General features: G+C 43.1%; 1 protein-coding gene across 3 annotated transcripts in view; it reads left to right on the top strand.

Annotated features, from left to right (window-relative positions):
* The window catches only part of FLT1 (fms related receptor tyrosine kinase 1), a 175,594-nt gene that overhangs the window by 32,394 nt on the left and 116,955 nt on the right, over nucleotides 1-26,245 (top strand). For all 3 annotated transcript variants that reach the window (XM_081214954.1, XM_081214955.1, XM_081214956.1), the window contains exons 4-6: nucleotides 19,655-19,779; nucleotides 23,684-23,846; nucleotides 23,954-24,090. In XM_081214954.1, the coding sequence (XP_081071080.1) occupies nucleotides 19,655-19,779; nucleotides 23,684-23,846; nucleotides 23,954-24,090 (425 nt within the window). The remainder of the gene's footprint in view (nucleotides 1-19,654; nucleotides 19,780-23,683; nucleotides 23,847-23,953; nucleotides 24,091-26,245) is intronic.

Here is a 26,245-nt window from a genome sequence, read left to right as displayed (position 1 = left end):
TAATATAATAACTTCTTACATTCGTGGTTTCTTTTCATTTAAACAAGTGGTTTTATTTACATTATGCTGTTCGATTCTCACAACGATCCCGTGAAGCTTTCTTCTCTCCATTTTACAAGCCAAGGGCCTAAAATCCACTTCACTTGAGGCCACATGGGGAGCGACGGAAAAGGGTTAGCAACGGAGTAAGGTGGTCAGACTTTTCCCTTCAGATTCTCAGTGGCGGGAGGAGACCGGAGGGGGCAAGACTGAGGCAGGAACACCAGGTAGGGCTGCTGCCAAGGTCACCGTTGTCATAGCTGTGGGAAAGGACAGAAGGTGATGGATTGCAGGGATTCAATCCACCTTGGTGAGCTGGAGGGTCGTGGTGGAAGGGAGGAGGGAAAGTGACCCTTGAGTTCTGTAGGGGCACCTGGGCACTGGTCCCAGGTCCCATAGCCAACTAGAGCCTTGTCTCACTAAATTACACTGATTCTAAGACAATCATCTTCCTCTCCTGATACACCCTTGGCTTGATCTTTTTTTTTTTTTAAGAATTTTTTTTGATGTGGACCGTTTTTAAAGTTTTATTGAATTTGTTACAATACTGCTTCTGTTTTTATGTTTTGGTATTTTGGCCGCAAGGCATGTGGGATCTTAGTTCCCCAACCAGGGATCGAACCTGCACCCCCTGCATTGGAAGGCAAAGTCTTAACCACTGGACCGCCAGGAAATTCCCACCCTTGGCTTGATCTTGACAAATGGCTGTTGAATGAGAGTAACTGAAAAATGCTACATACATTTTTAAAAAATTGCTTTTGGGAAAATGAGTGGAATACCCCAGCAATTATAGCTACAAAATTCTGGGTCATAAGGAAAAACAAAAAGTACTCCTCGATGCTTTACTAATTACAAAACAAAAAGATGTTAGCTGAATGGTAATGCCAGGGCTACTTAGGTAGTGTTCATCTGCCTTGCAGAGAAAAAGGAACACATTTGCATTTCTTTTCTGACCTTTTGGTATAGACAAGAAATTGGCTCCAGATCAGCCTTTTCTGTTAGAGGATTTCATTGCAATTAGTATTTTTTTTTTTTTTTTTTTTTTTTCTTTTTGCGGTATGCGGGCCTCTCACTGTTGTGGCCTCTCCCGTTGCGGAGCACAGGCTCCGGACGCGCAGGCCCAGCGGCCATGGCTCACGGGCCCAGCCGCTCCGCGGCATATGGGATCCTCCCAGACCGGGGCACGAACCCGTATCCCCTGCATCGGCAGGCGGACTCTCAACAACTGCGCCACCAGGGAGGCCCGCAATTAGTATTTTAATATATGAGTTTTGCCTGTAAAGCAAGGAAACTAACCAGAAGAGATTTTAATGGCATCTCCAAAGTATTTAATACTTTGTCAGTGTCTCTAATTTGGTTAAGAAGACCTTGAACTTAGCCTGTTGAGTTCCCCATGCTTTGAAGTCAGCCTATACCCTTCCCCTCTCCAGGTCCAAGACTTTCAGGGCTCTTTAAGTATAATGTCTTCTCTTGAAGCGTTATAATTGAAAAGGGAAAGAAAAATGGGAGTCTGCGCTGTGGTTGAGTGGATATCTTCTAGTTCTTCCCTGTAAAAGAAACTCATCTCTTCTGCTTCTCTTTACTTGGTTGTTTTTCTCTCTACGCCTATTAAAGCAAATGGGTTGGAGCATTTTCACAACAGATTTTCCTTCCTTTGGTTCTCCTTTATGTATAAAATGAATGAGATTTGCATAGTAGCTTAATTTCAGGTAGAAAAATGATCAGACACACTGCGTATGTAATTGAAAAGTAGTAGAAATTCTAACAACCCCGATATCCTGGGAGAGAATGATCATTGTGCCTTCACATAAACGTATTTAGTGGGAAAAAGCTCTGCGTGGCTAGGGGATCTCCAACAAGTAAAAATACTAAAGGTGCAGATATTCTGAAAAGGATTCAACATACTCACTTGTTCAACACATCAGGTTTTCCTGAAGGGCTTTTACATAACTCTCTGAGATAAACCACTTTGGTATTATTTCTTCCATTTTATGTATGAGAAAACAGCAGCTGTGACCTGCTCAAGACAGAGCGAATAAAATGACAAGCCAGGATGAGAATCCAGGTCAGATCCCAAGGTTAAGACTGTTTCCGCTATGCTACAGTTTCAGCTATTGATTTCAAACTATGAACCAACTGTTAATCTTTGACAGTATACATTATACAGTTATTACAGTCTTTTAAATTTCAAATTCAATGTTTTTTTCTTTCTTTTGAGGAATGGTAGGTTACATTGGTTTCAGGGTGTTTTTCTGAGTGATAGGCCTTACAGAAACAAATCCCGATCCCAGAGAGCTTTGTGTGGTTGCCTGATGGGGTCAGAACTTGTTTGGGCACACACTCTTTCACCACTGCGTTCCAGCTCACGTGGCAAGGGAAAGAGACATCATTCTGTTTACCAGGATGAGCAGGGCTCTGAAAAATCCCAACCATCAATGGGCTGTGAAATCAAATTAGTGGTCTGTCATCAGCATTAAAAAAAAATAAAGCAGGGGAATTCCCTGGAGGTCTAGTGGTTAGGACTCCGTGCTTTCACTGCCGGGGGCCTGGTTTGGATTCCTGTTTGGGGAACTAGGGTCCCACAAGCTGCGGGGCACCCGCCCCCCCCCCAAAAAAAAGCAGAATAAAATGGAAAATATCCAAGTATATTGCAAAAAGTAAGGGTAAACATTTAGTGAAACTTTTTAAATCTTTTGTTTCCATTTTATAAAATATGCAACATACATACATTATACTCACATATATGTAAAATACATATGAGTGTGTGTATGTGTTTAATGGGTCTGAAGTGAAATGTATTTCTTATTGTGGAACTCAGTACAGTAAGTTTAAAAGTTTCAATCTTATTAAGGTGTAAACAGGTAAACTTATTAAAATTTTAACAGGTTGAGACAGGTCATTTCTGTACTTTGTGTTTAAGAAAACAGCACCAGTCGTAAGCACCATGGTGTTTTTTGCACGCCACTCCTGAAACAGAGGCCTGGCGAGAACGTGGTGGTGGAAATAACCCCTCTCCTCGAGTTGATGTGGCTACAACCCGTCATAAAATGTGTGGGTTTATGCAGTACACACTCCTCACATTCCTGACATGGGGTTTCCCACAGATAGGTGTGACCCAGGAGGTGCAGTCAGCAGATGGCGTCCGTCTGTAGACATGGGTCACACACCTGCTGCCTGCAGGGCCCTCCCATTCTGTGGAAGGTACGAAGAGCAGAGTTGCGGCATCTTAGGGTTTTGGAGGCCCCTGGTTCCTTTCTAGGACCATGACTTACAATAGATCTATGAGGATTTTAAAAGGTGCAGGTTGAACTTCTTAAAATAATAGCTATTGCCCAGAAGCGGGTCTTTCCAGGGAGTGAAGAGGGCGCCTCTAATGGTCCTTACTGAGCCCCGCAGTAGAACTTACTGAGGTTGTGTGGATCGTTCTGCTCCAACACCACCTCCACTGGACTCCTACCTGGGTCCAGTGCACCACGGGGCGTGCACAGGGTGCTGGGGCAGCACTGCTTCACTGGGTAGTGGCTGAGCAGTGGTTGCCTGTTGCCCAGTTTGCCACAGCGTGTGGCAAGTCCAATCAGCACGGCCATGAAACAAGCAGGGACGTTGAGGAAAAGAGTAGTGATCTGCAGATGTACTCAGAGTTTCCCCATCTGCACTTTTTCCCGGGTGGTGATAACAGTTCTAAGGTAGGGATGCACAAAGGGTGTCAGACCCCCAGCCCAAAGTGAGAGGAGGTCTCTGTGCTTTCAGTTGCATCACTGGCTGCCTTGTCAACACGCCGCCTTCCATGCAGGTCAGAGCCATGATGGGGAGAGAGAGAGAGGCTGAACAGATTTTCAAAGCCTCTGAAACATTTTCAGTGGCATTATTGTTGTATTTTTGTGGGAGAAACTTTCAAGAGAAACTATTTTTTTCCATTCATCAAAACTCTCCTCTGAGGAAAAGCAGGCTAAAACAGTTGACATTTTGTAGGAAGAAAAAAAACAAACAACAAAGAAACGGACTTAAAAAAAAGAAAGACCACTTAGCCATAGGTTGGCCAAGTTCTTTAGGTCTGGATTGCTTAGCACATTTATGATATTATCTGTTATTGCTTGGTTACTGTCCAGGGTCTTCTCTGGTTTTAAAAGTCAGTTTCAACAGGTACTCATCACCCCTCCCGCTGCCCATTGGAAAAGCTGCTCCCCTCACCTCCCCTACTCACTTCATCTCTATCCTCAATGCATGGCTTCTTCCACTTACTTTCTGAAACCTCTGCTTATTCTAGCACGAATACTCGCGTGAGAATTGCTTCCCAGAGTTCTGGTCTCAGGGACTAAGCCTGATACTGCTTGAGCCCAGAGTTGTTGAGAAGAAAGTGTACTAGACACCTTGTACCCCCAGGAAGCAGCCAATGCAGACAGGTTGGGTGGTAGATCTTGTTTGCCATCCTTCTCACATCATTGCCTGATGTATCTGCCCAGGAGACAGATGAACACGTTGGGGTGAACAGAGTTTGGACTCTCAGCCTTTGGATTACGCGTCTGGAAGCCCAGGTGGGTTTCCTAAAGTAGCAGCAGTTTGAGGCTGACCTGTATTTGCAGAATTCTACTTCAAACGAACCTCTGTAAAGAATTCCTAGGAATTCTCTGGCCTCTCTGCATACAGCTTCATCAAACATCTAATACAAGGTCAGGTTTTGCTGGATTTTTTTTTTTTTTTTTTTTTGCATTTTGATGAAGTTGTGAAAAAGAGGAAACAAATATTGCTAGGATTTAAAATAGACACTGACGACATGGTTGGTTGGAGTTTTCCTTGGGAAACAGACCCCTTTACAGCCTGGTGCTGTGCTTCCTCTAAGGCTGAGGCATGAAGGAGACTATCCGTTCTCTCCATCACGGGGCGGGGGTGGGGATGGAGAACAGCTGATTAGGACCACAGGGCAAGAGTTTAGAGAAGAGGGACTTAACTCTTGTCCATTCGCCTTCCAGCTACGTGAACATTTCATGGAAGACACTCTTGATATCTTGAGCCCTGGCGTTTCACATTCCCCTTCTAGAGACATTTTTGTTATTAGACACCAAGGGACCTTGATTATAGGAAACATTTACATGTGGTTGGGACAGAAGCCACTTGTGGTGGTGGATTTGTTGGAAGTCGGGAGTGTCACATCTTCTTTCTTTAGCCCTTGCCCCAAGCCCTGTGTTCACCTAGCGTGTTCCTAGGAATTTCACCCTTAGCCCTTGGTGGTACCTGCCAATTAAATGTCCGGGGTCATTCCTTCAGAGAGAGCGTTTCCCGACACTCTCTAGGCTCCATACCAAAAAAATGTGGCGTGCCAGCTCTCGACAGCCACACAGCTAAGCTTTGCTCGCAGTGACACTATTCTGTGTCACCAGGCATTGAGTACAACTACATAAATCCTCAAAAATAATCAGAATGAACATACTCTTGACTGAGCCACTTGGACACAACCCAAGACCAGGAAAAATTAGTGACTGAGGTAGAATTATGAAATCTCAAGATGGCGGTGAAGTCGAAATAAAAATCCAATAAAATCGACCATGTCCTCTCATTTTCCGCCCCACAGACAGAAAGTGTGAAAGATTGTCCATCAAAACTTTATGGGTTTTAAGGATTTTTAAAAAATCTCCTTCGTGTAATTTTTTTTTTAAGAAAAATGAGCAAGGGACTTTTTCAGGAGAAATCCCCTCAAGCTGAAAAGGCTTTAAGTTTCTGACATTTCATAACTTTCTCTAACAACGGTAATGAAATGCCAGCCCCGCCTAGAGACAAGGAGGTGCCCTAGTTTTGACCTCTGTGGTCCTTGCAGTTTGGACACTCTTTAGTTTTCCTTTACTGTTTAAAATATTTGTTGTTTTGGCATCCAGTGCATTTTTGCTGGGTTGTGTTGGCAGTCATCTTGGCTAACTGACTGTGCTATTCACGGTTGGTGACTTCCTAGTGCAATCAATGCCCCTCTCTTCCATCCTTCATCAAATATCAATTAATATGTTTTTTATTTTATTTTATATTGGAGTATAGTTGATGTACAATGTTGTTAGTTTCAGGTGTACAGCAAAGTGATTCATTTATACCTATATCTGTTCTTTTTCAAATTCTTTTCCCATTTAGATTACAGAATATTGAGTAGAGTTCCCTGTGCTATACAGTAAGTCCTTGTTGATTATCTATTTTATACATAGTAGTGTGTATGTAAATAAGCTATATCTGAGACAACATGATCCAGGGTTCAAATTAGATTCAGTCCCTGTTCTGATACATGAGAAGGCTTTGTCTTTGTACAGATTCCTTAATAACAGTTCACTCTTAGGTCTCACTGTGTGCTAGATGCTATCCTAGGCACCTGTATTGGTTAATGATTTCATTCTCATAACAACCTTAGGAAGCAGCGCTATCATTTTCATCTCCTTTTCACAGAGAGGTTGAGTAACTGCCCATCTAACTACTCATGGAACTAGCACGCAGTGGAGAAGGCAGCAGCCCCCTTTCCCATCAGGGGTTTATATATATAAAGTGCTTAGTTTTAGTGTCTGGCGTGTCGTATGCACTGCTTACCTGTTCCTGCTGCTACTGTTGCTACCGTTACCATCTTCTGAGCCTCGGTTTCCTCATTTGTAAAACCAGAAGAGTGGTACTTTGTGCATTTGTCAGGAGATTCAGTGAGGTAATATCCGTAGCACTGTGCCTACACTTATAGGGGGACCAGTCAATAGTAGTTACCATGGTGACAGGCACTGCGCTGGGCAGAGGAGGAAGTACAAAGATGATCCCCTTAACGGTCAAGGGTCTACAATTAGTGATACAAATAAAATAGTTTACAGCGAGCCGTATTGTAAAGCACTATGGGAAGAGAGCAGGAAGAGGGGCCTAGACCGGGGATGCTCTGCCGGGGACTCCCCACCCCTCCCCACCCCTCCCCACCCCTCCCCCACTCTTCTGCACCAGCGTTCTGGCACTTATTTTTCAGGTCTTGAGTTAAACAACACCCGTCCTGGGAAGCTCCTCAGGCCCCCCAATCTAGGTTTGACCCCCTCCTCACGTAGGACTCACCCGTTCTGTGAGGAACAGCACCGACTGTCTTGCTCACCCTAATGGCTCCAGCCAAGTAGGAGGTGCTCACAGGTGTTTGCTAAATGAAACAAACATGAGGTTTTTTTGTTTTTTGGTGTTTTTTTTTTTTTTTTTTGCGGTACGCGGGCCTCTCACTGTTGTGGCCTCTCCCGTTGCGGGGCACAGGCTCCGGATGCTCAGGCTCAGCGGCCATGGCTCACGGGCCCAGCCGCTCCGCGGCATGTGGGATCCTCCTGGACCGGGGCACGAACCCGCGTTCCCTGCATCGGCAGGCGGACTCTCAACCACTGCGCCACCAGGGAAGCCCAAACATGAGGTTTTAAAATTTATATTAGTCTCACCTGGCCTCCTGGGCGTTAATGAGGAAACGAAGGGCACACGGAGCAAAGGAGCCAAATCGGGGGCAAAGATGCACATGTCACGTGACAGAATCACTGTCCAAAAAATGTTCAACTGACTAGAACTGTGACCTGGGATTAACCAAATGAGATTTGACAGGAATAAGTGTAAAGGACTGTATTTGGCTTGCAAAGCCCGCTAACCACTGTAGGACTACGAGGAGGCTGTGGGAGGTGGCGGCTGAGACAACACATGCGAGAAAGACTTCAGGCTTCTAGTTGACTCCACATTCACCAAGAAAAGGAACCCAGCCTTGAACTGCATTAACAAATAGATGGGGTTCAGAATAAAGGTGGTGCTAGTCATGTTTAGTTTACATTTCAAGAGGGACAATGAAGACAGGAATTCCGAGCAAATTCCTTAACCTGTCCCCCAAACTTCATTTTCCTCATCTGTAAAATGGGTACCTGCCTCACCGGGTTGTGGGTGTTAAGTAATTTGATGGTTTTCTTACTTTCACTGGCAAGGAGCAACTAAAGGAACAGAAATGTTTAAAAAAGTAAAGAATTAGGTGGGAAAATAGGAGACACGAGTGTGTGATTGTCTCCTTCAAAGTTTTCCTATGTGGGAAAGAGATTAAGCTTCATCTTTATAATCCTAGATGGCAGAGCTACTATTTAAGAATGAAAGGAGTCAAGACAGGCAGATTTCAGCTCGATGTAAGAAAACACTGTCTAACGTCTAAAGCTATCCAACAGTGGAATGACCTGTCTTGGGAGGTGGTGAGTTCCCCGTGTGTCTAGGCTTTCAAGCACAGCACAGGTGCTCACTTGGTGGGATTGGATAAGCTGATGCCCCAAGGCCTTTCCACTGTTGAGATGTGGGTAGGGCCTAGTGTGCATCTCTGTCATTTATTGATCCCTGGCTGAGGTTCATTACCATACATCATCTCATTTCATCCTTGAAACCCAACGGGAAAAATTCTATGATCAGTCTCCTTCTACAGGAAAGTTGAAGAAATTTAATACCACATTCAAGTTTGGGTACTTTGTGTAAGCTCCCAAGTCAAGCTTCGGACCCAGGTTTGGTTGACTCCGAGGTGCCTGCTCTTGGCAACACGGCCTTGCTGAGATTCCCCACCCATGACTCCCTTGGAACTTTGTGTGGGGGGCCATGGAGAGCAGCGACGGGCTGCAGACTGGAAGTGTTCGGGCCAGATGCAGCTGACATACGTTTTGATTGGCAGGCGTAGTGCATTTCGCTGCCAGTAGTTAATAATTGGAGGAGTTCACATAAAAATCTGATTTCCTACTTATCTTTAAAAACTGGAAACTCGAGCCACGCTGGCCTGTATTCCCACTTGGCAACAGCTGGCTGCACAAGCAGGGGCTGCCCCTTCCAGACGTGGCCTCACATCCTCAACAGGCCACCTACCGCCTCGCGTACGGCTACCCCGCCCCCTTTGCCTTCCCTGCCTCTCCCCCCCGCCCCCCCGGAGGGATGTCAGTGTGCTGCTCCCAGTGTGGACATTTCACGTGCACGCATAACCAATCACAGGTTTGGGGGCAGGAAAGTGCCTGTCACATTTTCTAGAGGAAATTGAGCCCCAGAGCGTCGCAGGGTGGCAGTGCCTGACCTCAACAGAACTCTGGTTCCCGACTCCTACAGTGCATGACCCTGGAGGGAATGTTCTCCTGATGGGCAGCTGCCCTCTAGGAGAACCTGTGTCCCAGCGAGCAAGCACCCCCTGCACTGGAGGATGACTGTCCGCTTGGAAGGACTTCCATCTCTAGGCTCCATAGGACAGGTCTTTCTCTGGTTTGTCTGCTCTTGGTCCTGAGGTGGTCACAGAGGCCCCCCCAAAGGACCCCCAGCACCTTACAGCAGAGAGAGCTAAGCAGAGGGTCCAATGACTCAGGCTTGATGTTCATAGTGAGAATTTCTTACCAGTCTGTCATTTCGTATTTCTGAGCTCCTGCCAGAAGATTCCATGTTGTCCCTGTCTCGGTGCCATCTTCCCTTCCCTCCCTCCTTCCTTCCTTCCATCCCATTGGTCGGGTATTTGAAGGTGTAGTTGTCACTCCCAAGTCATTCAGGAGGGTCAGGGCTGGATTTTGGTGTGGTGGAGAGAGGATGGTCTAGGACCAGGACACCTGAATGCAGGTGTGGCTCAGCCATTTGTACTATTCCTGTGCTTGTGGGAAGGTCTCTCCTTCTCTCTGGGGCTCAGTTTCCTCTTCTACAACATGAGAGTCAGTGTTAGGGTATCATACGAGTCCCTTAACAGTTTTACAGTTTTATGATTCAGAGGTAGAGCTGGGAATGATAGAACTTGGGTCATGGCCCCACATCTTGGCAGTAGAAGAAGGAGTTGTGGTTGTCCGTCAGAGCTGCTTGCTTTCTCCTTTCCTTTCTCCCTTATTTCTGTCTCATTTGCTTCCTTCCTTACGTCTTTCCTTCCTTCCTCCATCCATCCATCCATCCATCCATCCATCCATCCATCCATCCATCCATCCTTCCATCCTTCCATCCTTCCATCCTTCCATTCCTTCTCCCCTCTCTTCCTTCTTACCTTCCTGCCTAGCTTTCTCTTTTTCTTTCTTTTCTTTTGAGGTGCTTTAATTGATCAAGATGAAGATCTGACTGATAACTGGGATAACTCACTAGGAAATGCTGTGTGGACCATAATACTCAGATACACCAGGCAAGTAGTAACCTCCCAGCTGAATGAAGGCAGAGATGTTTCACTATGCTCCCTGCTGACCTGGGGCTGCCAAGGGGAACTAAACTACATGTTTACAATCAAAATGACTTTGTCACAGGAGAAAATTCCTTTTTTTGTGTGAGTGGCCTCCTCAAATGCAAACGGGAATGGGAGAGAAAGGTTGAAAAGACCCAGAAGGTAAGGAGTTTGCACTGGATGATCTTCAGGAAAAGTTCCAGCTCAGGAAACAGTGGGTCACCATTTCTGAGAAAGAGCCCAAAGTTCTGTTTTCTTTCAAAATAAGCTTTTTGAGATACCATTCACATACCATACAATTCAGCTTTTTAAATTGTACAATTTAATTTTCTTTAGCACACGGACAGACATATGTAGCCATTACCACATCACCAGTGTTCACATATATGTGCTGGCTTCTTTCACTCAGCATAATGTTTTGAGGTTCATCTGTGCTGTACCATGTATCAGCACTTCATTTATTTTTTTAATTGAGGTATAATTGTTTTATAATGTTGTTAGTTTCTACTGTACAGCGAAGTGAAGTGGAGTTCCCTGTGCTATACAGCAGGTTCTCATCAGCACTTCATTTTTTTTAATTGCCAAATAATATTCCACTGTATTGTATGGGTCTCCCACGTTTTAGCTATCCATTTATCAGTAGATGGACATTTGAATTGTTTCCATCTTTTGGCTATTATGAATAATGTTGCAGTAAACATTCGTTACACAAGTTTTTGTGTGTATATAAGTTTTTATTCTCTAGGGTAGATACCGAGGGGAGGAAATGCCAGGTCATAATGGTCACTGTATGCTTAACGATTTGAAGAACTGCCAGACTGTTTTCCAAAGTGGCTGCACCATTTTACGTTCCCACCAGCAGCTTATGAGGGTTCCAGTTTCTCTAAATTCTCACCAATAATTGTTATCATTTCTTTCTGTTGTAGCCATCCTAGTGCATATGAGGCAGTATCTCATTGTGGATTCGATGTGCATTTCCCTGATGGCTTGGGATGCTGAGCTTCTTTTCATGTGCTCATTGATTATTTGTACATCTTCTCTGAAGAAATGTCTATTCAGATCCCTTTTCCATTTTTTAAATTGGGTTATTTGTCTTTGTTACTGAGTTGTAAGAGTTCTTCAACTTTTTGTTGTTAATATGTATTAATATATTTTATATAGTTATATATTATAAATATATATTTTATACTCTAGGCATATAATTTAGAGATATGTATTAAGATACATATAGCTATGTCTAGATTTTAATGTATTCTAGATATATAAATATATATTCTAGATACAAATCTCTTATCAGATAGATACTTTTCAAATATTTTCTCGCATTCTGGGCATTCTCTTTTCACTTTCTTGGTAGTTTTCTTTGAAGCACAAAAGTTTTAAATTTTGATGAAGTCCAATTGATCTATTTTTTTCTTTTGTTGCTTGTATCATATATAAGAATCCAGTGCCAAATCTGAGATCATGAAGATTACCTCTGTGCTTTCTTTTAAGAGTTTTACAGTTTTACCTCTTAAACTTAATCTTTTGATACATTTTGAGTTCATATTTATATATGGTGTGACGTAAAAGTCCAATTCTATTTTGCACGTGGAGTTGCCCTAGCACCATTTGTTGAAAAGACAGATCTTTCCCCATTGAATGGTCTTGACAGCCTTGTCGAAAACCAACTGACCATGGACTCGTGGGCTTATTTCTGGACTCTTAGTCTACCCCGTTGATCTATATGTCTGTCTTTATGCCAGTACAATCCTGTCTTAATCATTGTTGTTTATAGTTTTAGTAGTAACTCTTGAAATTGAGAAGAGCAAGTCCTCAGACTTGGTTCTTTTTCAAGATTGTTTTGGCACTTCTGGATCCCTTTCAATTCTGAATTTTAGAATCAGCTTGTCAATTTCTACAAAGAAGTCAGCTGGCATTCTGATAGGGATTGTGTGGAATCTACAGATCAATTTGAGGAGCACTGCCATCTTAACAATATTAAGTCTTCCAATTCACGAACATTGGAGATTTTTCCAGTTTTTTAGATCCTTAATTTCTTTCCACAACATTTTGTAGTTTTCAAAGCATAAGTTTCACACTTCTTTTGTTAAGTATATTCCTAAGTGTTTTATTCTTTTTGACGCTATTTTAAATGAATTTTTAAAATTTTATTTTCAGATTGTTCATTGCAAGTACATAGAGGTACATAATTCTTTTTTTGTATGTTGATCTTGAATCCTGAAATCTGCTGAATTCATTTACTAGTTCCAATTGATAGTTTTTTAGTAGATTCCTTAGGATTTTCTATATACAAATCATGTCATTTGAAAATAGAGAAAACGTATTCCTTTCAAATCTGGGTGCCCTTTATTTCTTTTCCTTGCCTAATTGCACTGGCTGGAATGTTTATTGCAGCAGTTTTCATAATAGCCATTATAGCCATTGAACCCCTAATGCAATGTTGAATAGAAGTGGTGAGAGTGGACAACCTTGTCTTGTACCTAATCCTAGGGGGAAAGCATCCAGTATTTAACCATTAAGTGTGATGTTAGCTGTTAGGTTTTTTTGGTGTATGCCCTTTATCAGATTGAGGAAGTTCCCTTCTGTTCCTAGTTTGTTGACTGTGTTTATCATGAAAGGGGTTTGGATTTTGTCAAATGCTTTTTCTGCACCTTGTGAAATGATCATATAGGTTTTTTTATTGTATTGATATGGTATATTAATGACACTGATTTTTGGAGGTTAAACGAACCTTGCATTCCTGGAACAAATCCCACTTGGTTATGGTACATAATTCTTTTATATGTAATGAGTTTGTTAGGAATTTGTTGAGTTTTTTGCATCCACATTCATAAAAGATATTGACCTGTAGTTTCCTTGTGATGTCTTTGATTTTGGTATCAGGGTAATACTGGCCTCATAAAATGAATTGGGAAGTTTTCCCTTCTGTTCTATTTTTTAAGAAAAGTTTGTGAAGAATTGGTATTATTTCTTTAAATGTCTGATAGAATTCACTTGCCATCTGGGCCTGGGTTTTTCTTTGTAGACAGTGTTTTGATTACTAATTTAATCTCTTTACTTACAGGTGTATTCAGGTTGTTTCTTGCTGAGCTAGTTTCAGTAGTTTTTGTCTTTCTAGGAACTTGTCCATTTCATCTGGTATCTAATTTATTGGCATACAGTTATACTATTCCTTTATAATGCTTTTTTTATTTTAGTAATGTTCGTAGTAATATCTACAGTTTCTTTTCTGATTTTATTAGTTTGTCTTTTCTCTTGGCTTGTCTGGCAAAAGGAGTGTCAATTGTGTTCGTCTTTTCAAAAAACTAGCTTTTGGTTTCATGGAATTTTTTCTATTGTTTTTCTGTTCTCTGGTTTGCTAATTTCCACTCTAATCTTTATTATTATTTCCTCCCTTCTCTTTTCTTTAGGTTTAGGTTGCTGTTCCTTATCTAGAGTTCTAAGGTAGAAGATAGTTATTGACTTGAAATCTCTCTCCCTTTTTCAACATAGGCATACCACTGTAAATTTCCCTGTAAACATTGTTTTAGCTCCATCCCATAAGTTTTGGTATGTTGTGTCTTTATTTTCATTCTCTAAGTATTTTCTAATTTTCCTTTTGATTTCTTTTTTGATTCATTAGATACTTAGGAGTGTGTTATTTAATTTCCAAATATTTGTGAGTTTCTCAAGTTTCTTTCACTTATTGGTTTCTAATGTCATTCCACTGTAGTTAGAGAACATACTTTGTGTTATTTATATCCTTTTAAATTTATTGAAGTTTGTTTTATGACCTAGTATGTAGTTTATCCTGGGGAATGTTCCATGTGCACTTGAGAAGAATGTATATCCTGCTGTGATGGGTGGAGTGTTCTGTTTATATCTGTTAAGTCTAGTTGGTTATGTGTTGTTCAAGTCCTCTCTTTCCTTTTCAATCATCTGTCTAGTTGTTCTGTCCATTATTGTAAGTAAGATATTGAAATCTTCATCTGTTATTGTTGAATTTTCTATTTTTCTTCAATTCTCTCAGTTTTTCCTTCATGTATTTTGGCGCTCTGTTGTTAGTTGCATATATATTTATAATTATTGTATCTTCCTGCTGGATTGACCCTATAATTACTACAAAATGCCCTCTTTATCTCTAGTAACATACTTTGTTTTAAAGTTTATTTTATCTAATATTAGTATAGCTATTTCAGCTTTCTTGTGGTTGCTCCAAAGCTCTTTTTTGAATTCTCAAAAGCTTTGATGGGCAATGAAAGTCAAGAAGAAATTGCCTCCTTTCTTTCTTTCTTTCTTTCTTTCTTTCTTTCTTTCTTTCTTTCTTTCTTTCTTTTTTTTTTTTGCTCATATTTCAAATGAACTATTTCACTAGTCAACAAACTCTCCTTGAGCACTAGGAATGGTCCACAACACAAAGACTTGCGCGATGTGGAAACCCTCATGTCTAGGTAGAATCCTTTTCATGGGATTGGTTAATTAGTTTCTTATCTTCTTCACTTCGTCCTCAATAAATTAAAATCACATCCTCCTTGAAAATAACTAGAAGTCCTCCTGACCAGGACTTATAGGTAAGGAAAATGAAATTAAAGGGAAAGGAAATCAAGAAAAAGTTTATGAAAATCATGGGAATGAACAAGTGCTAGGAAACAAGATGTTTACTCTTGAACTCCTCTTCAAGTCTGAAAAGCTCCCTAAAATCCTTGGGTCATTCACTTGCTCCAAACCCAGTAGAAGAACTCCCAGGCGATGCCATTGGGAAGTGGAGTGGCATGAGGACTGCCGTGCTGGGGCCTCTGTGTCTGCGTGCCCTGATGTGCCAGAGTGATGACAGATTTTAAAAGGAAAAAACACGTAATACCATTCTGAACAAGGATCCCTGTTTGATCTTTCCTTTCCCTATGTCCTAGCCTGCTTGTTGTCCTGAAAGATGACAGCCCAGCTACTCCCACTGGATGAGAAAACCTCATATTCTGTGCCAGTTTCCTGTCACTGCTTTGAGTTCTAAGAGTTCAGAGAGGGGAGGGTGGCATGACCTCCCCGTCGCTGGTGTTGGCATGAGTCCCTGGTGACAGTGTGTCTGCACCGTGGGTACACCGGCAATCTCTGGAGCAGCTCTTCCTCACTCTTTCAACAGCCAGCCAATTTGGTCTCAGGAAACCACTCTGCAGCGCTGGCTGGGTTTGGAAGTCATTTTTAATTCTGTGACAAAGACAAATGCGTCCTTTGGGAGTAGTAAGTGGTTTTACTGGTGATATTAATGGAACCTTGACCTCTTCTGTAACTGTGGTCCTACAAAACAAAAAATGTTTGTATTATAATATGTCAGGCAAGTTCATTCTTAGCCCTTCCTTGAAACAAATTGCAGAGGAAATATACTATTAATAAGCCTGGAGAATATTCTGTGTGTGGGTGTATGGGTGTGTATCTACAGGCATAAGCTCATTTGCAAACATAGCGGATTTAAAATGCCACGATTAACTGTGCTACAGATGATGTGTTTTGAATTGTGCTGGGATGGACACAAATCATTGACGTCCTGATATTTCTGAACAGTGGGCCCAGTGCTAAAATTGGTATTGGCTTTTAAAGGCCAGTAGCTATCATAAAATTCAAGCGTTTGAGGGATCCAAAGTGAGCAAGGGAAAGGCACAATTCAAAGGCACGTTGCATTAGCCGCTTCTATTTTCATTTGGGGTTGGCATTCATAGGCCTAAAAATGACTGCACTGAGGTCTACTGTTTCCTGCAGGAACTTTTTATGCCCGTGTCCTTTGTTGAAAATGGTTGCTTAAGGAGACAGTAAGTTTAAATGTGAAGGATTTACCGTTTGGTTACGTGAATTAAACCATTTCCTGGTGTTTGTGTTTACCTTGGGACTCACAAAGGAGACAAAAATATAGACTCACAGGAGGAAGGAAAGGAATGATCAAGTCCCAATAGTCCCTGCCTGGATGTCTAGCTCAGCAATTTTATTCAGGGGAGGAATTTCGTGCTGATAAGTGAATCTTTGTCTCTGTATAATTAACTTTTCCTCTCTCCAGATGCTACACCCACTGAGCCTTCCTAACAGACATGTAACTACAAATGTGGTAGTTAATGTCTCCTTCTAGTATACTGGGCAAAACCGAAGTAAATCAAATACAAAATGTATAGTTTTCCTCAAGTAAAACTGGATGGTGCTTTAGAATTTGAGACTTAAAGGCAATAATTTTGAATCTTATTATAAAATAATACATGATCATTCTAGAAAATCTGACAAATACAGAAGGTAAATAAGAAAATAACAACGACCCATAACACTCAAAGATAATCATTGCTAACATGTTAGTGTATTCATTTTGCCTTTTTTCTATGCCATTATATGAATATAGATTTGTACTTTTTATAGTTTAGATCATGAGTATGATTTAGGATTTTCATATATCCTAACCGCCCTCTCTCCGTAAGTCCAAATCTCTCATAAGAAGGAGAAAATTAACGGCTAACACATACATAGTATTGTACTGTCTGCCAGGTACCATTCTAAGCACTTTACATGTATGAATTCATGTCACCTTCATAGTAACCCTTTGAGGCAGATGTTACAAATGGGGCACAGAGGGTAGAACGGTTTTCCCACAGGCTCACAGCTAGGAAGGGATGGAGCTAGGATTTGAACCCCGGCTATAAAGTGTGTGTGGTTTTTTTTTTTTTTTTTGGCCACACCTTGCGGCTTTCCGGGACCAGGGATTGAACCCGCGCCCTCAGCGGCAGTGAAAGCGCAGAGTCCTAACCACTGGACAGCCAGGGAATTCTCCTAAAGTGTGTGCTCTTAACCAAGATCTGTTGCCTCCCCGCTACCCATCCATCCCGACTCTGAGCCTCATGCTGGGCCCGTCTCAAAGCCTGCCCCCACCCCAGCCCTGTCCCTCGGTGAGCGACCTCTCAGAATTCCTGCAACACTGGGTAGTGTGGCATAGCACATGGGAACTGAGACAATCATCCTATCTCTGAAAAACAGTTGCCACGAAGGCCCTTCCTATGATGGGGGGAGGCGGGCCCAGTGATGAGGGGATGGGGGCAGGGAAGGAGCCCTGGGCTGGAGCTCAGGAGAAACTGGCCTCTGGGCCTGGCTCTGTTCACAGCGAGACAAGGCACTATAACCTGTTTACGCCTCTGTTTTCTCATCTGTAAAATGACAGGGTTGGAGAGCAATTCATTCATGTGTTCATTCACTTAATACACATGAGGCAGAGATGAATACGGTCTGTTTCCTCTCCTAGGAATTCATCATCCCATGTGTAGCCAGAGAAGAAGTGTTATAAGTGCTGTAAGACGAGAGTCCTGGGGATGTTGGCAAAGCCGCTGAGACGGGCTGGGGCGCAGGCGGTAGAAGCAGGAAGGGCTGGCCCAGCGAGGCTTCCCAGACAACCAGTAGGGATCCGTGTCTCAGGGCATCCAAGATAGGCTGTGGCGATCGGTCTCTCTAGGGCCCCCTCTAGTGTATGTCACGCTTTCTCACCTTCAGCAGGCTACAGCGTTGTCACTTCTGGGGGGGGCGGCGGGGAGGAGGGTTTAAAACTACAGAGCTTTATTGTCTCACATTCTAGAAACTCAAGATGGCACCAGGGCCATGCTCCCTCTGAAGCCTGTAGGGGATCCTTCTTTGGCTCTCCTTACCTTCTGGGGGTGGCGATCCTTGGCAGCCGGCGATCCTTGACCTGCAGCTGCATCGCTCCCCTTCTGCTTCGTCCCCACGTGGCGTTCTCCCTGTATGTCTGTCCTCACGTGGCCGTCGTCTTATATGGACACCAGGCATATTGGATTAGGGTCCCACCCTACTTAACTGAAGTAATTCTATTGGCAGTGACCCTATTTGACTCAAATGAGGTCACATTCTGAAGTACTGGGGGGGTAGAACATATCATTTTTGGGGGTGGGGACAAAGTTCAATCCATAACAATGTCTGCAGCCCCCATTTAGTCCAGGCAGCCATGGCCTCCTTCATGCTCTTGTTTTTCTCCACTTCGTTCTCCATTCAGCATCCAGGATGAGCTTCCTAAACCACAGCAAGCAGGTGAGGGTCCAGACAGAGAGTCCTCACAGGACTTCTCTCCACCTGGGCACAGAAGGCTGGAGCCAAGGGGAGAAGCTGAGAGCACAGTATCTCCTGAAGGGATCGTTGTCAGTGGCGTCCCAAGGGCAAGGGCACAGTGGACTGTGAGAATGTTTCTGAAAGGATGCTCATTCCGGTCCCTAGAGGTATTGCAGGGAAGCCGCTCGGGTGGTTTGAGTCCTTCTGACCCCTGAGACTGGCAAAATTCTGTCAACTGAAAACAAGTGCACAACATGAGAGCTGTGAATTAAGTTTCATCTGGGGCAAAAATGAGGACTATAGCCCGGGAGGCAGCATTTCAGATAGCTCTGAGAAACAGCTCCAAAGAGATAGGGGAGAAGGTGGGTATATATATGACTTTGGTGTGAAGAGGGAGTACCTGTGACCAAGCACATATTTTTTGCAGAAGCCTGCCTCTAGTCAGGAGGAGCAGACGTCACCCTGAAGAATTTTAGTGCTTTTCTAGATACAAGGAGATGCAAAAATTGGGCTCATAAAATATCTAACTATCTGAAGACCTGTTCTGCCAGTTTTCCCCAGAGCACAGAGCGCCTCATTCCTGATCTCCACCCTGAGCTCCTTTCAGGTGGTGTTGAAGTTCAGCAGCTGCAGCGGCTCATGATTTAATCCTTGTAAAGGTAGATGGCAAGTGCCAGTTTGTGGTCGGCAATGCCGTACTTTTAAGGGTGGTCTCTCGGTGATTAGGTAAAGCCCTTTCCAGACCTCTTTGTGTCACTTCCGCATGCTTTGCTGTTCGTAGATGTGCAGCGCCTGCTAAACAAACGGATGTCACATACACGTGAAATAAACGCGGTATTCGCACTGCTGCTCCTGCGTTTAGCCCGCCCCCTCCCCCGAAGTAGCTCGGACCTTCTCATCTTATTAGTCTGCCATTAAGCTCTGGAAAACAGCGAAGGCATGTGCTTCTGTCATTCAAATGCTAATCCTCTCTCCAACTTGACACCTCAGCTTGCTGCTATCCGCTGTCATCTGTGCTCCTAAGACAGAGGGCCCTTGTACCCGCCCCCTCTGACTTCTTACAAAGGCTCTGGAGGGCGCTTCCTGAGGCACTTAGCATAGCTGTGGAAAGCAGTTTATGCAGAATATTCACCTTTACTGTTCCCCCCACCCCCCAGGTCACAATTGCAAAGTAGGGCATCAGAGCTCCCTGATGGAAGGCTAAGACCTGAATAAGGAATTCGGTTTTCTTAGAGAAACAGAAACACAGAGCGCCAGATTCTAAGAGAAGAATGTGGATTTATGGGTTACCTGAAAGGAGAATGATGTAACTGGTGGTGCCCATGCTGCCTCGCCAGCTGCAGTGTCTGCATGTTCATAATACAATCATTTATGTTTATGTGTTTTCATTTTCTTCTTGTTCAGATACAGGTAGACCTTTCTTAGAGATGCACAGTGAAATCCCGGAAATTGTAAATATGACCGAAGGGAAGGAGGTCGTCATCCCCTGCCGGGTTACATCACCCAACATCACTGTTACTTTAAAAAAGGTAAAACTGAGCAGTGCTCCTCTCACAAGATTTTTACTGCAAGGGAGCATACTGAATTTTGAGTTGTTTTCTGTCTCTGGAATAGTTATCTAAGAGACATTTCGGCTTTCTCGGCGGACTTTCTGTAACAGCTTTTTACTATGTAAGTGTTAGGCGTTATACCCCTGCGTGTACTTAAATGGACTAAAAGGATAATGTCTTGAGCATAAATCTGTGTGAATAATGAAAGAGCTACAATCATGAAAATTTCTATGTATTGCCACAAATTCGAATGTCTGTAAATGTCAGAAAAACCAATTCTATCGTGTATACAAATTAATAATGCAGATTTTTGCTGAAGGAAGAACTGTCAGGCAGGGTACCTGACTCGCCAGGCATTTAAGAGCTATCGCTTTGGTTTGAGTTGGGATGTTCCTTGTAACAAAAGGCTTATCTTCCGATGGGCATCCAAATTTAACCTCTTAGGGGGAAAAAAAAGCTATAAATGAGATTTTCTTCATATTATGTTGTATAATTGTGCATGTAGAGAAGGAAAAAGATCCAGAGTGAAATCTAATAAAACCCCTAAAATGTGACATGCCAGCTGCAGTAACTTTAGGCCTGTGCTGAGTCTGAGAGTTGGATAAAAACTTCCCACATGGAAAACTCTAGTGGCTCCTGAGAGCTTAGAGCTTTCAGAGGAAAAGTGCAGGCTGTCCCCAGGCAGCACCGAGCACTGCCCATCACGCAGAGGTAGGGACTCAGCAAGGGTTGGTGGTGATGGTCCTCAAGTTGAATGAGTTCAGAGTGATTTTCAGTATCACCTGTTGACCCTGAATCCTGAAATGTGATGAGGCGTCACCCTGTCTGCTCCCCTTGCATTCACTCCCCCAAGTTGTTGATTTAAATCTTCAATATAGTCCATCAGTGACAGGTCTCGGCTTCCATCACAACTGGGTGTCATCGCCAGGAAATATAAAATTGTAGTATGTTGGAGCTGGAAACGCCAGCAGGGTCAAACTCACTTGGTGGAAGAAAAAACTGAGGTTCCCAGGGAGTTCCAGGGACGTCCAGGCCACAGGCCACACTGGGCATTGGAGCCCGTGTCCTGTCTTCTAACTCCATGTTCCTGCCATCCTTTGCTAATGGTTTAGTTTGCATAGGAGGCGGGGCAGAGTGGTTCAGAGCCGGGGCTGGGGCCACACCACCTGGATTCTTTCTGCACCACCACCACCCCCACTACCACTTAACCCGCTGGAGAATGGGCAAGTTATCAGACCTCCCTCCCTGCACATCAGAGTCCTCACTGGAGAGATGGGAGAGGTTACAGGGAACCTGTATAGCCTTACTGGTAGAGCCTTACTGAACCTGTATAGCCTTACAGTAGCCTTACTGTTAGGAGGGCTACCTGAGGTGCTCGGAAGGCCCTTAGGATCATGCCTGGCACAGGCAAGGCCTGTTCAAGGATTAGCTGTTCACGTTACATATCCAACAGTTTAATGCCCAATAATCAATTTATTATCGTTATGACTGATTCACTTTGTTATAAAGCAGAAACTAATAAAATAAAATTAAATTAAAAAAAAAATTTATTATCGTGATGTTTTCCATAGCCTGGCATTACCCCTCTGAGTCCGAGATGATAATTGGTCTGTGACTAATATGGAACAAACCTTGAGGATATGAAGCTTCTCTTTTCATGCACACCCCTTGCCTTTTCGCCCTAATGCAGATCGCTTGTCTGTTGGAGGAACTTTCCCAGACTCCCACCTGCAAACATTTTGGGAGGGAAAGCTTATCTTCTGTGTTTTCCCACCCAGATCTATAATACAAAAAAAAAAAAAAAAAAAAAAAGGGAGAGAAGCATAACAGTCTAACCAGGATTTTGGTTTATCACATATATTTTGAAAATATTCTAACCTGTTACACATATATGCTGACATGAAATTAACAGAAGATCGTTTTCTCTCACTGTCCTTTCTCTTCTAACTTGCTGCTCCCGCCTTTTCCCATGCCTGCTTCAGCAGAGCCCCGGTCAGCTGGAGACAAGCCTCCCTGTTCAGCAGTGTCTCCAGACTGCCCATCCGTCTGCCTCTTTATGACACACACACCGCCACAGCTGATGAGCTTTGTAGTCTTTTGCTATTTTAGCTCTTGTCAGCTAGAAATAAAGTGACTTTGTCAATGAACTACAACTAGTGGCAGTAATGGATAGAGTAAGAGAAACACTTCAGAGGAAAATTTAATGTATTTTTAAGTTGTGCAGACCAAGTCCGTCAGCCAACCTTTCTTGTAGGTTCAGTACGTGCTTGTTTTCACATGTTTTTAAAGCATCCCAGATTTCAATCCCTGACTTACATTTTTCTGAGTTTTTCCTTTAATAGTTTGCACCAGGTTAGAAGGTTCTTTCCCCCACCACCACCCCGGAATGCAGGGCATTCCTAAGCTTACAGGATCCTAATTTACTAAAACATGAAATGCATCCTTGAATTGCTTTCCGCTCTTCATAAACAGGATGCAGTTCATGTCAAACCCACGTAACGCTCTGGTAACATACACCAATGCAGACATATTCACTGGGAGAGACAACTAGTGCTTTTGGAATAGAAATCACTTGCCATCAGATAACAAATCCCAGTCAGATTCACTCCTTCCACAAGCAATATATATATAAAGGATATTGTGGATAGAGTGATGTAAGGTGTGTGCTCTTTTTAAAGAAGAGAGAGAGGATTTGAAACTTCTTTATGGCAGTTAACGCTATGAATCTTTATAATCTGTTGTGAGGAGGTGATCTGATTTTTTTTCCCCCCTTTTCCAGCTGGGGATGAAAGCAGTTGTCAGACCACTGCCTCTGGAGTTGGCTGCCAATCTGGCATCAGGGGAATTTGGCTGGGCTGCTCTATGAGACAGTGGCCCTTTACAAAGTCTAATCCCAAGGTGGAAGGTGCAAATTAAGTCCTTGATACATAGGAGAGGGCATAAGCAGAGAATCAGCTCGTGGGCTCTTTACTTCTGCTTGGCCTCACTGCGTTTGGGAATACTTCTCGGGATTTGCGAGCATGTCATTCATAACTCCTCTCTGGCCTCACATCCGTTTTCGGCTCTCTTCATGGTCAGGAGCCTCTGCTTCGGGGCGCCTCCCTTCCAGGTGCAGAGTCAGTACCCTCAGTCTTCCCCAGAGGGATAACCCCAGTGAGTGCCGAGTTAATGCTATGAATCTTGGGGGACCAGGAATTATGTACAGTCCTTTTTTTTTTTTTTTTTTTTTTTTTTTTTTTGCGGTACGCGGGCCCCTCAACTGTTGTGGTCTCTCCTGTTGCGGAGCAAAGGCTCTGGACGCGCAGGCCCAGCCGCTCCGCGGCATGTGGGATCTTCCCGGACCAGGGCATGAACCCGTGTCCCCTGCATCGGCAGGCGGACTCTCAACCACTGCGCCACCAGGGAAGCCCTGTACAGTCCTTTTAAGACAGCCACCTCTAACAAATCATGCAAAATGAGAGGACAAGGTATGGCTTGTTAAAAGCTCCCGATGATGAGACCAAGAGGATAACCTGGCAGCCCTAATGGAAAAAATCCTAATTAATTTTTCTATTGAGTATCAGGCCAGTTTATAACAGAGATTCCCAGAGGCCAAAGGGATACGGGCGCTCCCGCTAGAATTCTGACATGACCACTAGGTCTACCCTAGGTGGCTGCAGCTTGTTGCTAAGACTGATAACAAACTATCCTGCTTACTATAATTTGTCATAGTTAATGTATCGTTTCCTACATGCAAAGAAAACTAAACCAATTATGACAACCTGGAGTTTTTGCCTGCACTATTCTTAGTTGCGGTAAAAATGACATTTTCACAAACTATGAGGGAATCTCTTATCACAGCGCTAATACGATTTTGTGAAAGCATGTTTCTTCTTTTTTCCAGTTTCCATTTGATACTCTGATCCCTGATGGAAAAAGAATAACGTGGGACAGTAGGAAGGGCTTTATAATATCAAATGCAACATACAAAGAAATAGGGCTTCTGACCTGTGAAACAACAGTCAACGGACATGAGTACAAGACAAACTATCTCACGCTTCGACAAAGTAAGTGATGTTCCGAAAGCATGAGCATAAGCCAGAATACTCAAGGGTTTATCTGCTTAATGAAACGTTGATTTTTTTTTTTTTAATGTGATTTCTTATGCTTGCAGCCAACACAATCACAGACGTCCAAATAAGCACGCCAAGCCCAGTCAGATTACTTAGAGGTCATGCTCTCACCCTCAACTGCACGGCCACCACTCCCTTGAACACAAGAGTTCAGATGACCTGGAGTTACCCTGGGGAAGTGAGTGACCTACTTTTCTATTTCTTCTATAGGACAGTGTTTAGTTTTAGCAAGTGAAATGCTAAACTGAGTTTTTGAAGTGGGAAAAAGCCGAATATTCTGACTCCTCTGGCAGTTCAAGTCAATAAAGAAGCTTTGGGTTTGGTTTGGGTGCTTCCCTTGCCTGACATTTCATGAGTGTGATAGGCAGAGATACGGTCTTTTGATGTCTGGAGGTTTTGTTTTGAAGTGTATAGGCTGGTATTTCTATTGCATGATTCTGGGTGGAAAAGGGGATTGTTTCATCCTTGGAAATGATTCTCTGGGATTTAGAGATGAGAGAGAAATTTATCACTACATGCCAGGCAGGGACTATCTTTTGTAAAAACAACAACAAAAAGTTGTCGTCAGCGCATTAATTTAAGAGACTGGCAGACAGGCAGGCACCTGATTGGAGCATGTTTGGAAAAGATAATACAACCCAGCCATCCAATATTCCACTTGTTAAGTGACAAAGGAGCAATTCTGTCCTTCAGAAAAATGAGAAGGATGAAGGCTGAGTTAGGTTCCCATTCAGATTAAACATCCTTGCAAACAATCATTGTTTTAAAAACGTATAGGCGGGGAATCTCGGATAAACTGTTAAGGAACATCTGACAGTGGTTCCAGCCCCATTTCTTGTATGTCTGTATGATTCATGTGGCATATCCCAGGTAAATCACTTGTTACGTCATTCAGATGGCCCAATCATGAAGTTAGCTTATGATTAAATTATGTATGTATAATTAAGATTAATGCATCAGTCCCGAGCTTTTTTTTTTTAATTGAGGTATAGTTGATTTACAGTGTTATCCTAGTTTCAGGTGTACAGCATAGTGATTCAACATTTTTACAGATTATACACTATTTACAGGTATTAGAAACTATTGGGCTATATTCCCTGTGCTGTACAATATATACATTTCTTGCTATGAAAACAGAACAACTTAGCAACAAAACGGTACCACAAGTGCCCTGTAGGGACACATTGACTCATCAGTCATAAGGTGTTTTCTAGAAAATGGTATTGTTTCGTTGAAATAAAAATGCTACTACTTGTAGTAATATATTCTGGGTTTTGATGGAAGTCATGTACTCTTAATACATGGAAAGAGGGAAGAAACTTGTACCCTGTCAGTGTTGCTACTCTAAGTGAGAGTGTGCTAATAACATCTGCTGAGTGCCCATAACCTTCGAAAATGGTGCTGTGTGGAACTTGCTGTGATGGAAGTGGTCCAAAACGCTAACCACTAGCCACCTATGCCTAATAGCACGTGGAATGTGGCTTGCAGGACTAAGGAACCGAATTTTAAATTTTGTTTCATTTTAATTTAAATAGCCACATGTGGCTGCTGGATGGTGCTGATGGCCCTGTTCTGAAACCCAGGGGGAGTTGTAGGGTACCAAGGCAGAAACAATACCAATGTTACTCGAACCCGAGAAAGGAAAGCCTTCTCAGAGGGAGAAGGGAGAAGTAATAGCGACGTGAACAGAGTTGCCAAAGGTCCCTCAGTCTTTCGTGTAGGGCACGGAGTCTCTGATTTTTGATGGCAATGATCGATGTCTTCTCTGTGGTCGCTGCTGAGAATGGAGAAAATGGCGTAACATGTGTCTGTTCCAACAGGGCAGTAAAAGGACAGGTGGGTAGAATTTATCCAGCATGGCATACAGGAGAGCTAAGTTCAAGACCCAGAGATTAGTTTGGCCAGCTTCCAGAGTCTTTTTCCATGCCTCCTCACGGGGACGCACTGAGAGGAGGAAATAACATATTATGTGTTATAAAATGCAATGCTTAAAAAAAAAAAAAAGAAAGAAAAGAAAGGAAGGAACAATGAAAGGAAAAGGCACAGTGACCTCATCTTCGCAAAGCCAGGAGTGGGTCATTGTGGCCAGTTTAATACCGCTGAGCCTGAGGCCTGCACACATGGGACAGCACCCCACCCCACCCCACCCCCCAGATCGCTGGCTAAACTTGTTGATGGCTTTGCAGGCCCCCAGACCCATTTAGTGGTATTTAGCAGATATTGAGCAGGCAAGCCTTGCTCAAATAGGGAAATAATGAAACTAGGATCATTACGCCTTAATAGGTGTAGCCAGGAGTCATAATCTTTCCCTTCATTTCTAAAAGGAAGCAAAA

Source organism: Mesoplodon bidens (assembly GCF_964165515.1).
Source record: "Mesoplodon bidens genome assembly, chromosome: 17".
NCBI lineage: Eukaryota > Metazoa > Chordata > Mammalia > Artiodactyla > Ziphiidae > Mesoplodon > Mesoplodon bidens.
The sequence above is the reverse complement of the archived record's forward strand: the minus strand, read 5'-3'. Positions and strand labels throughout refer to the sequence as shown.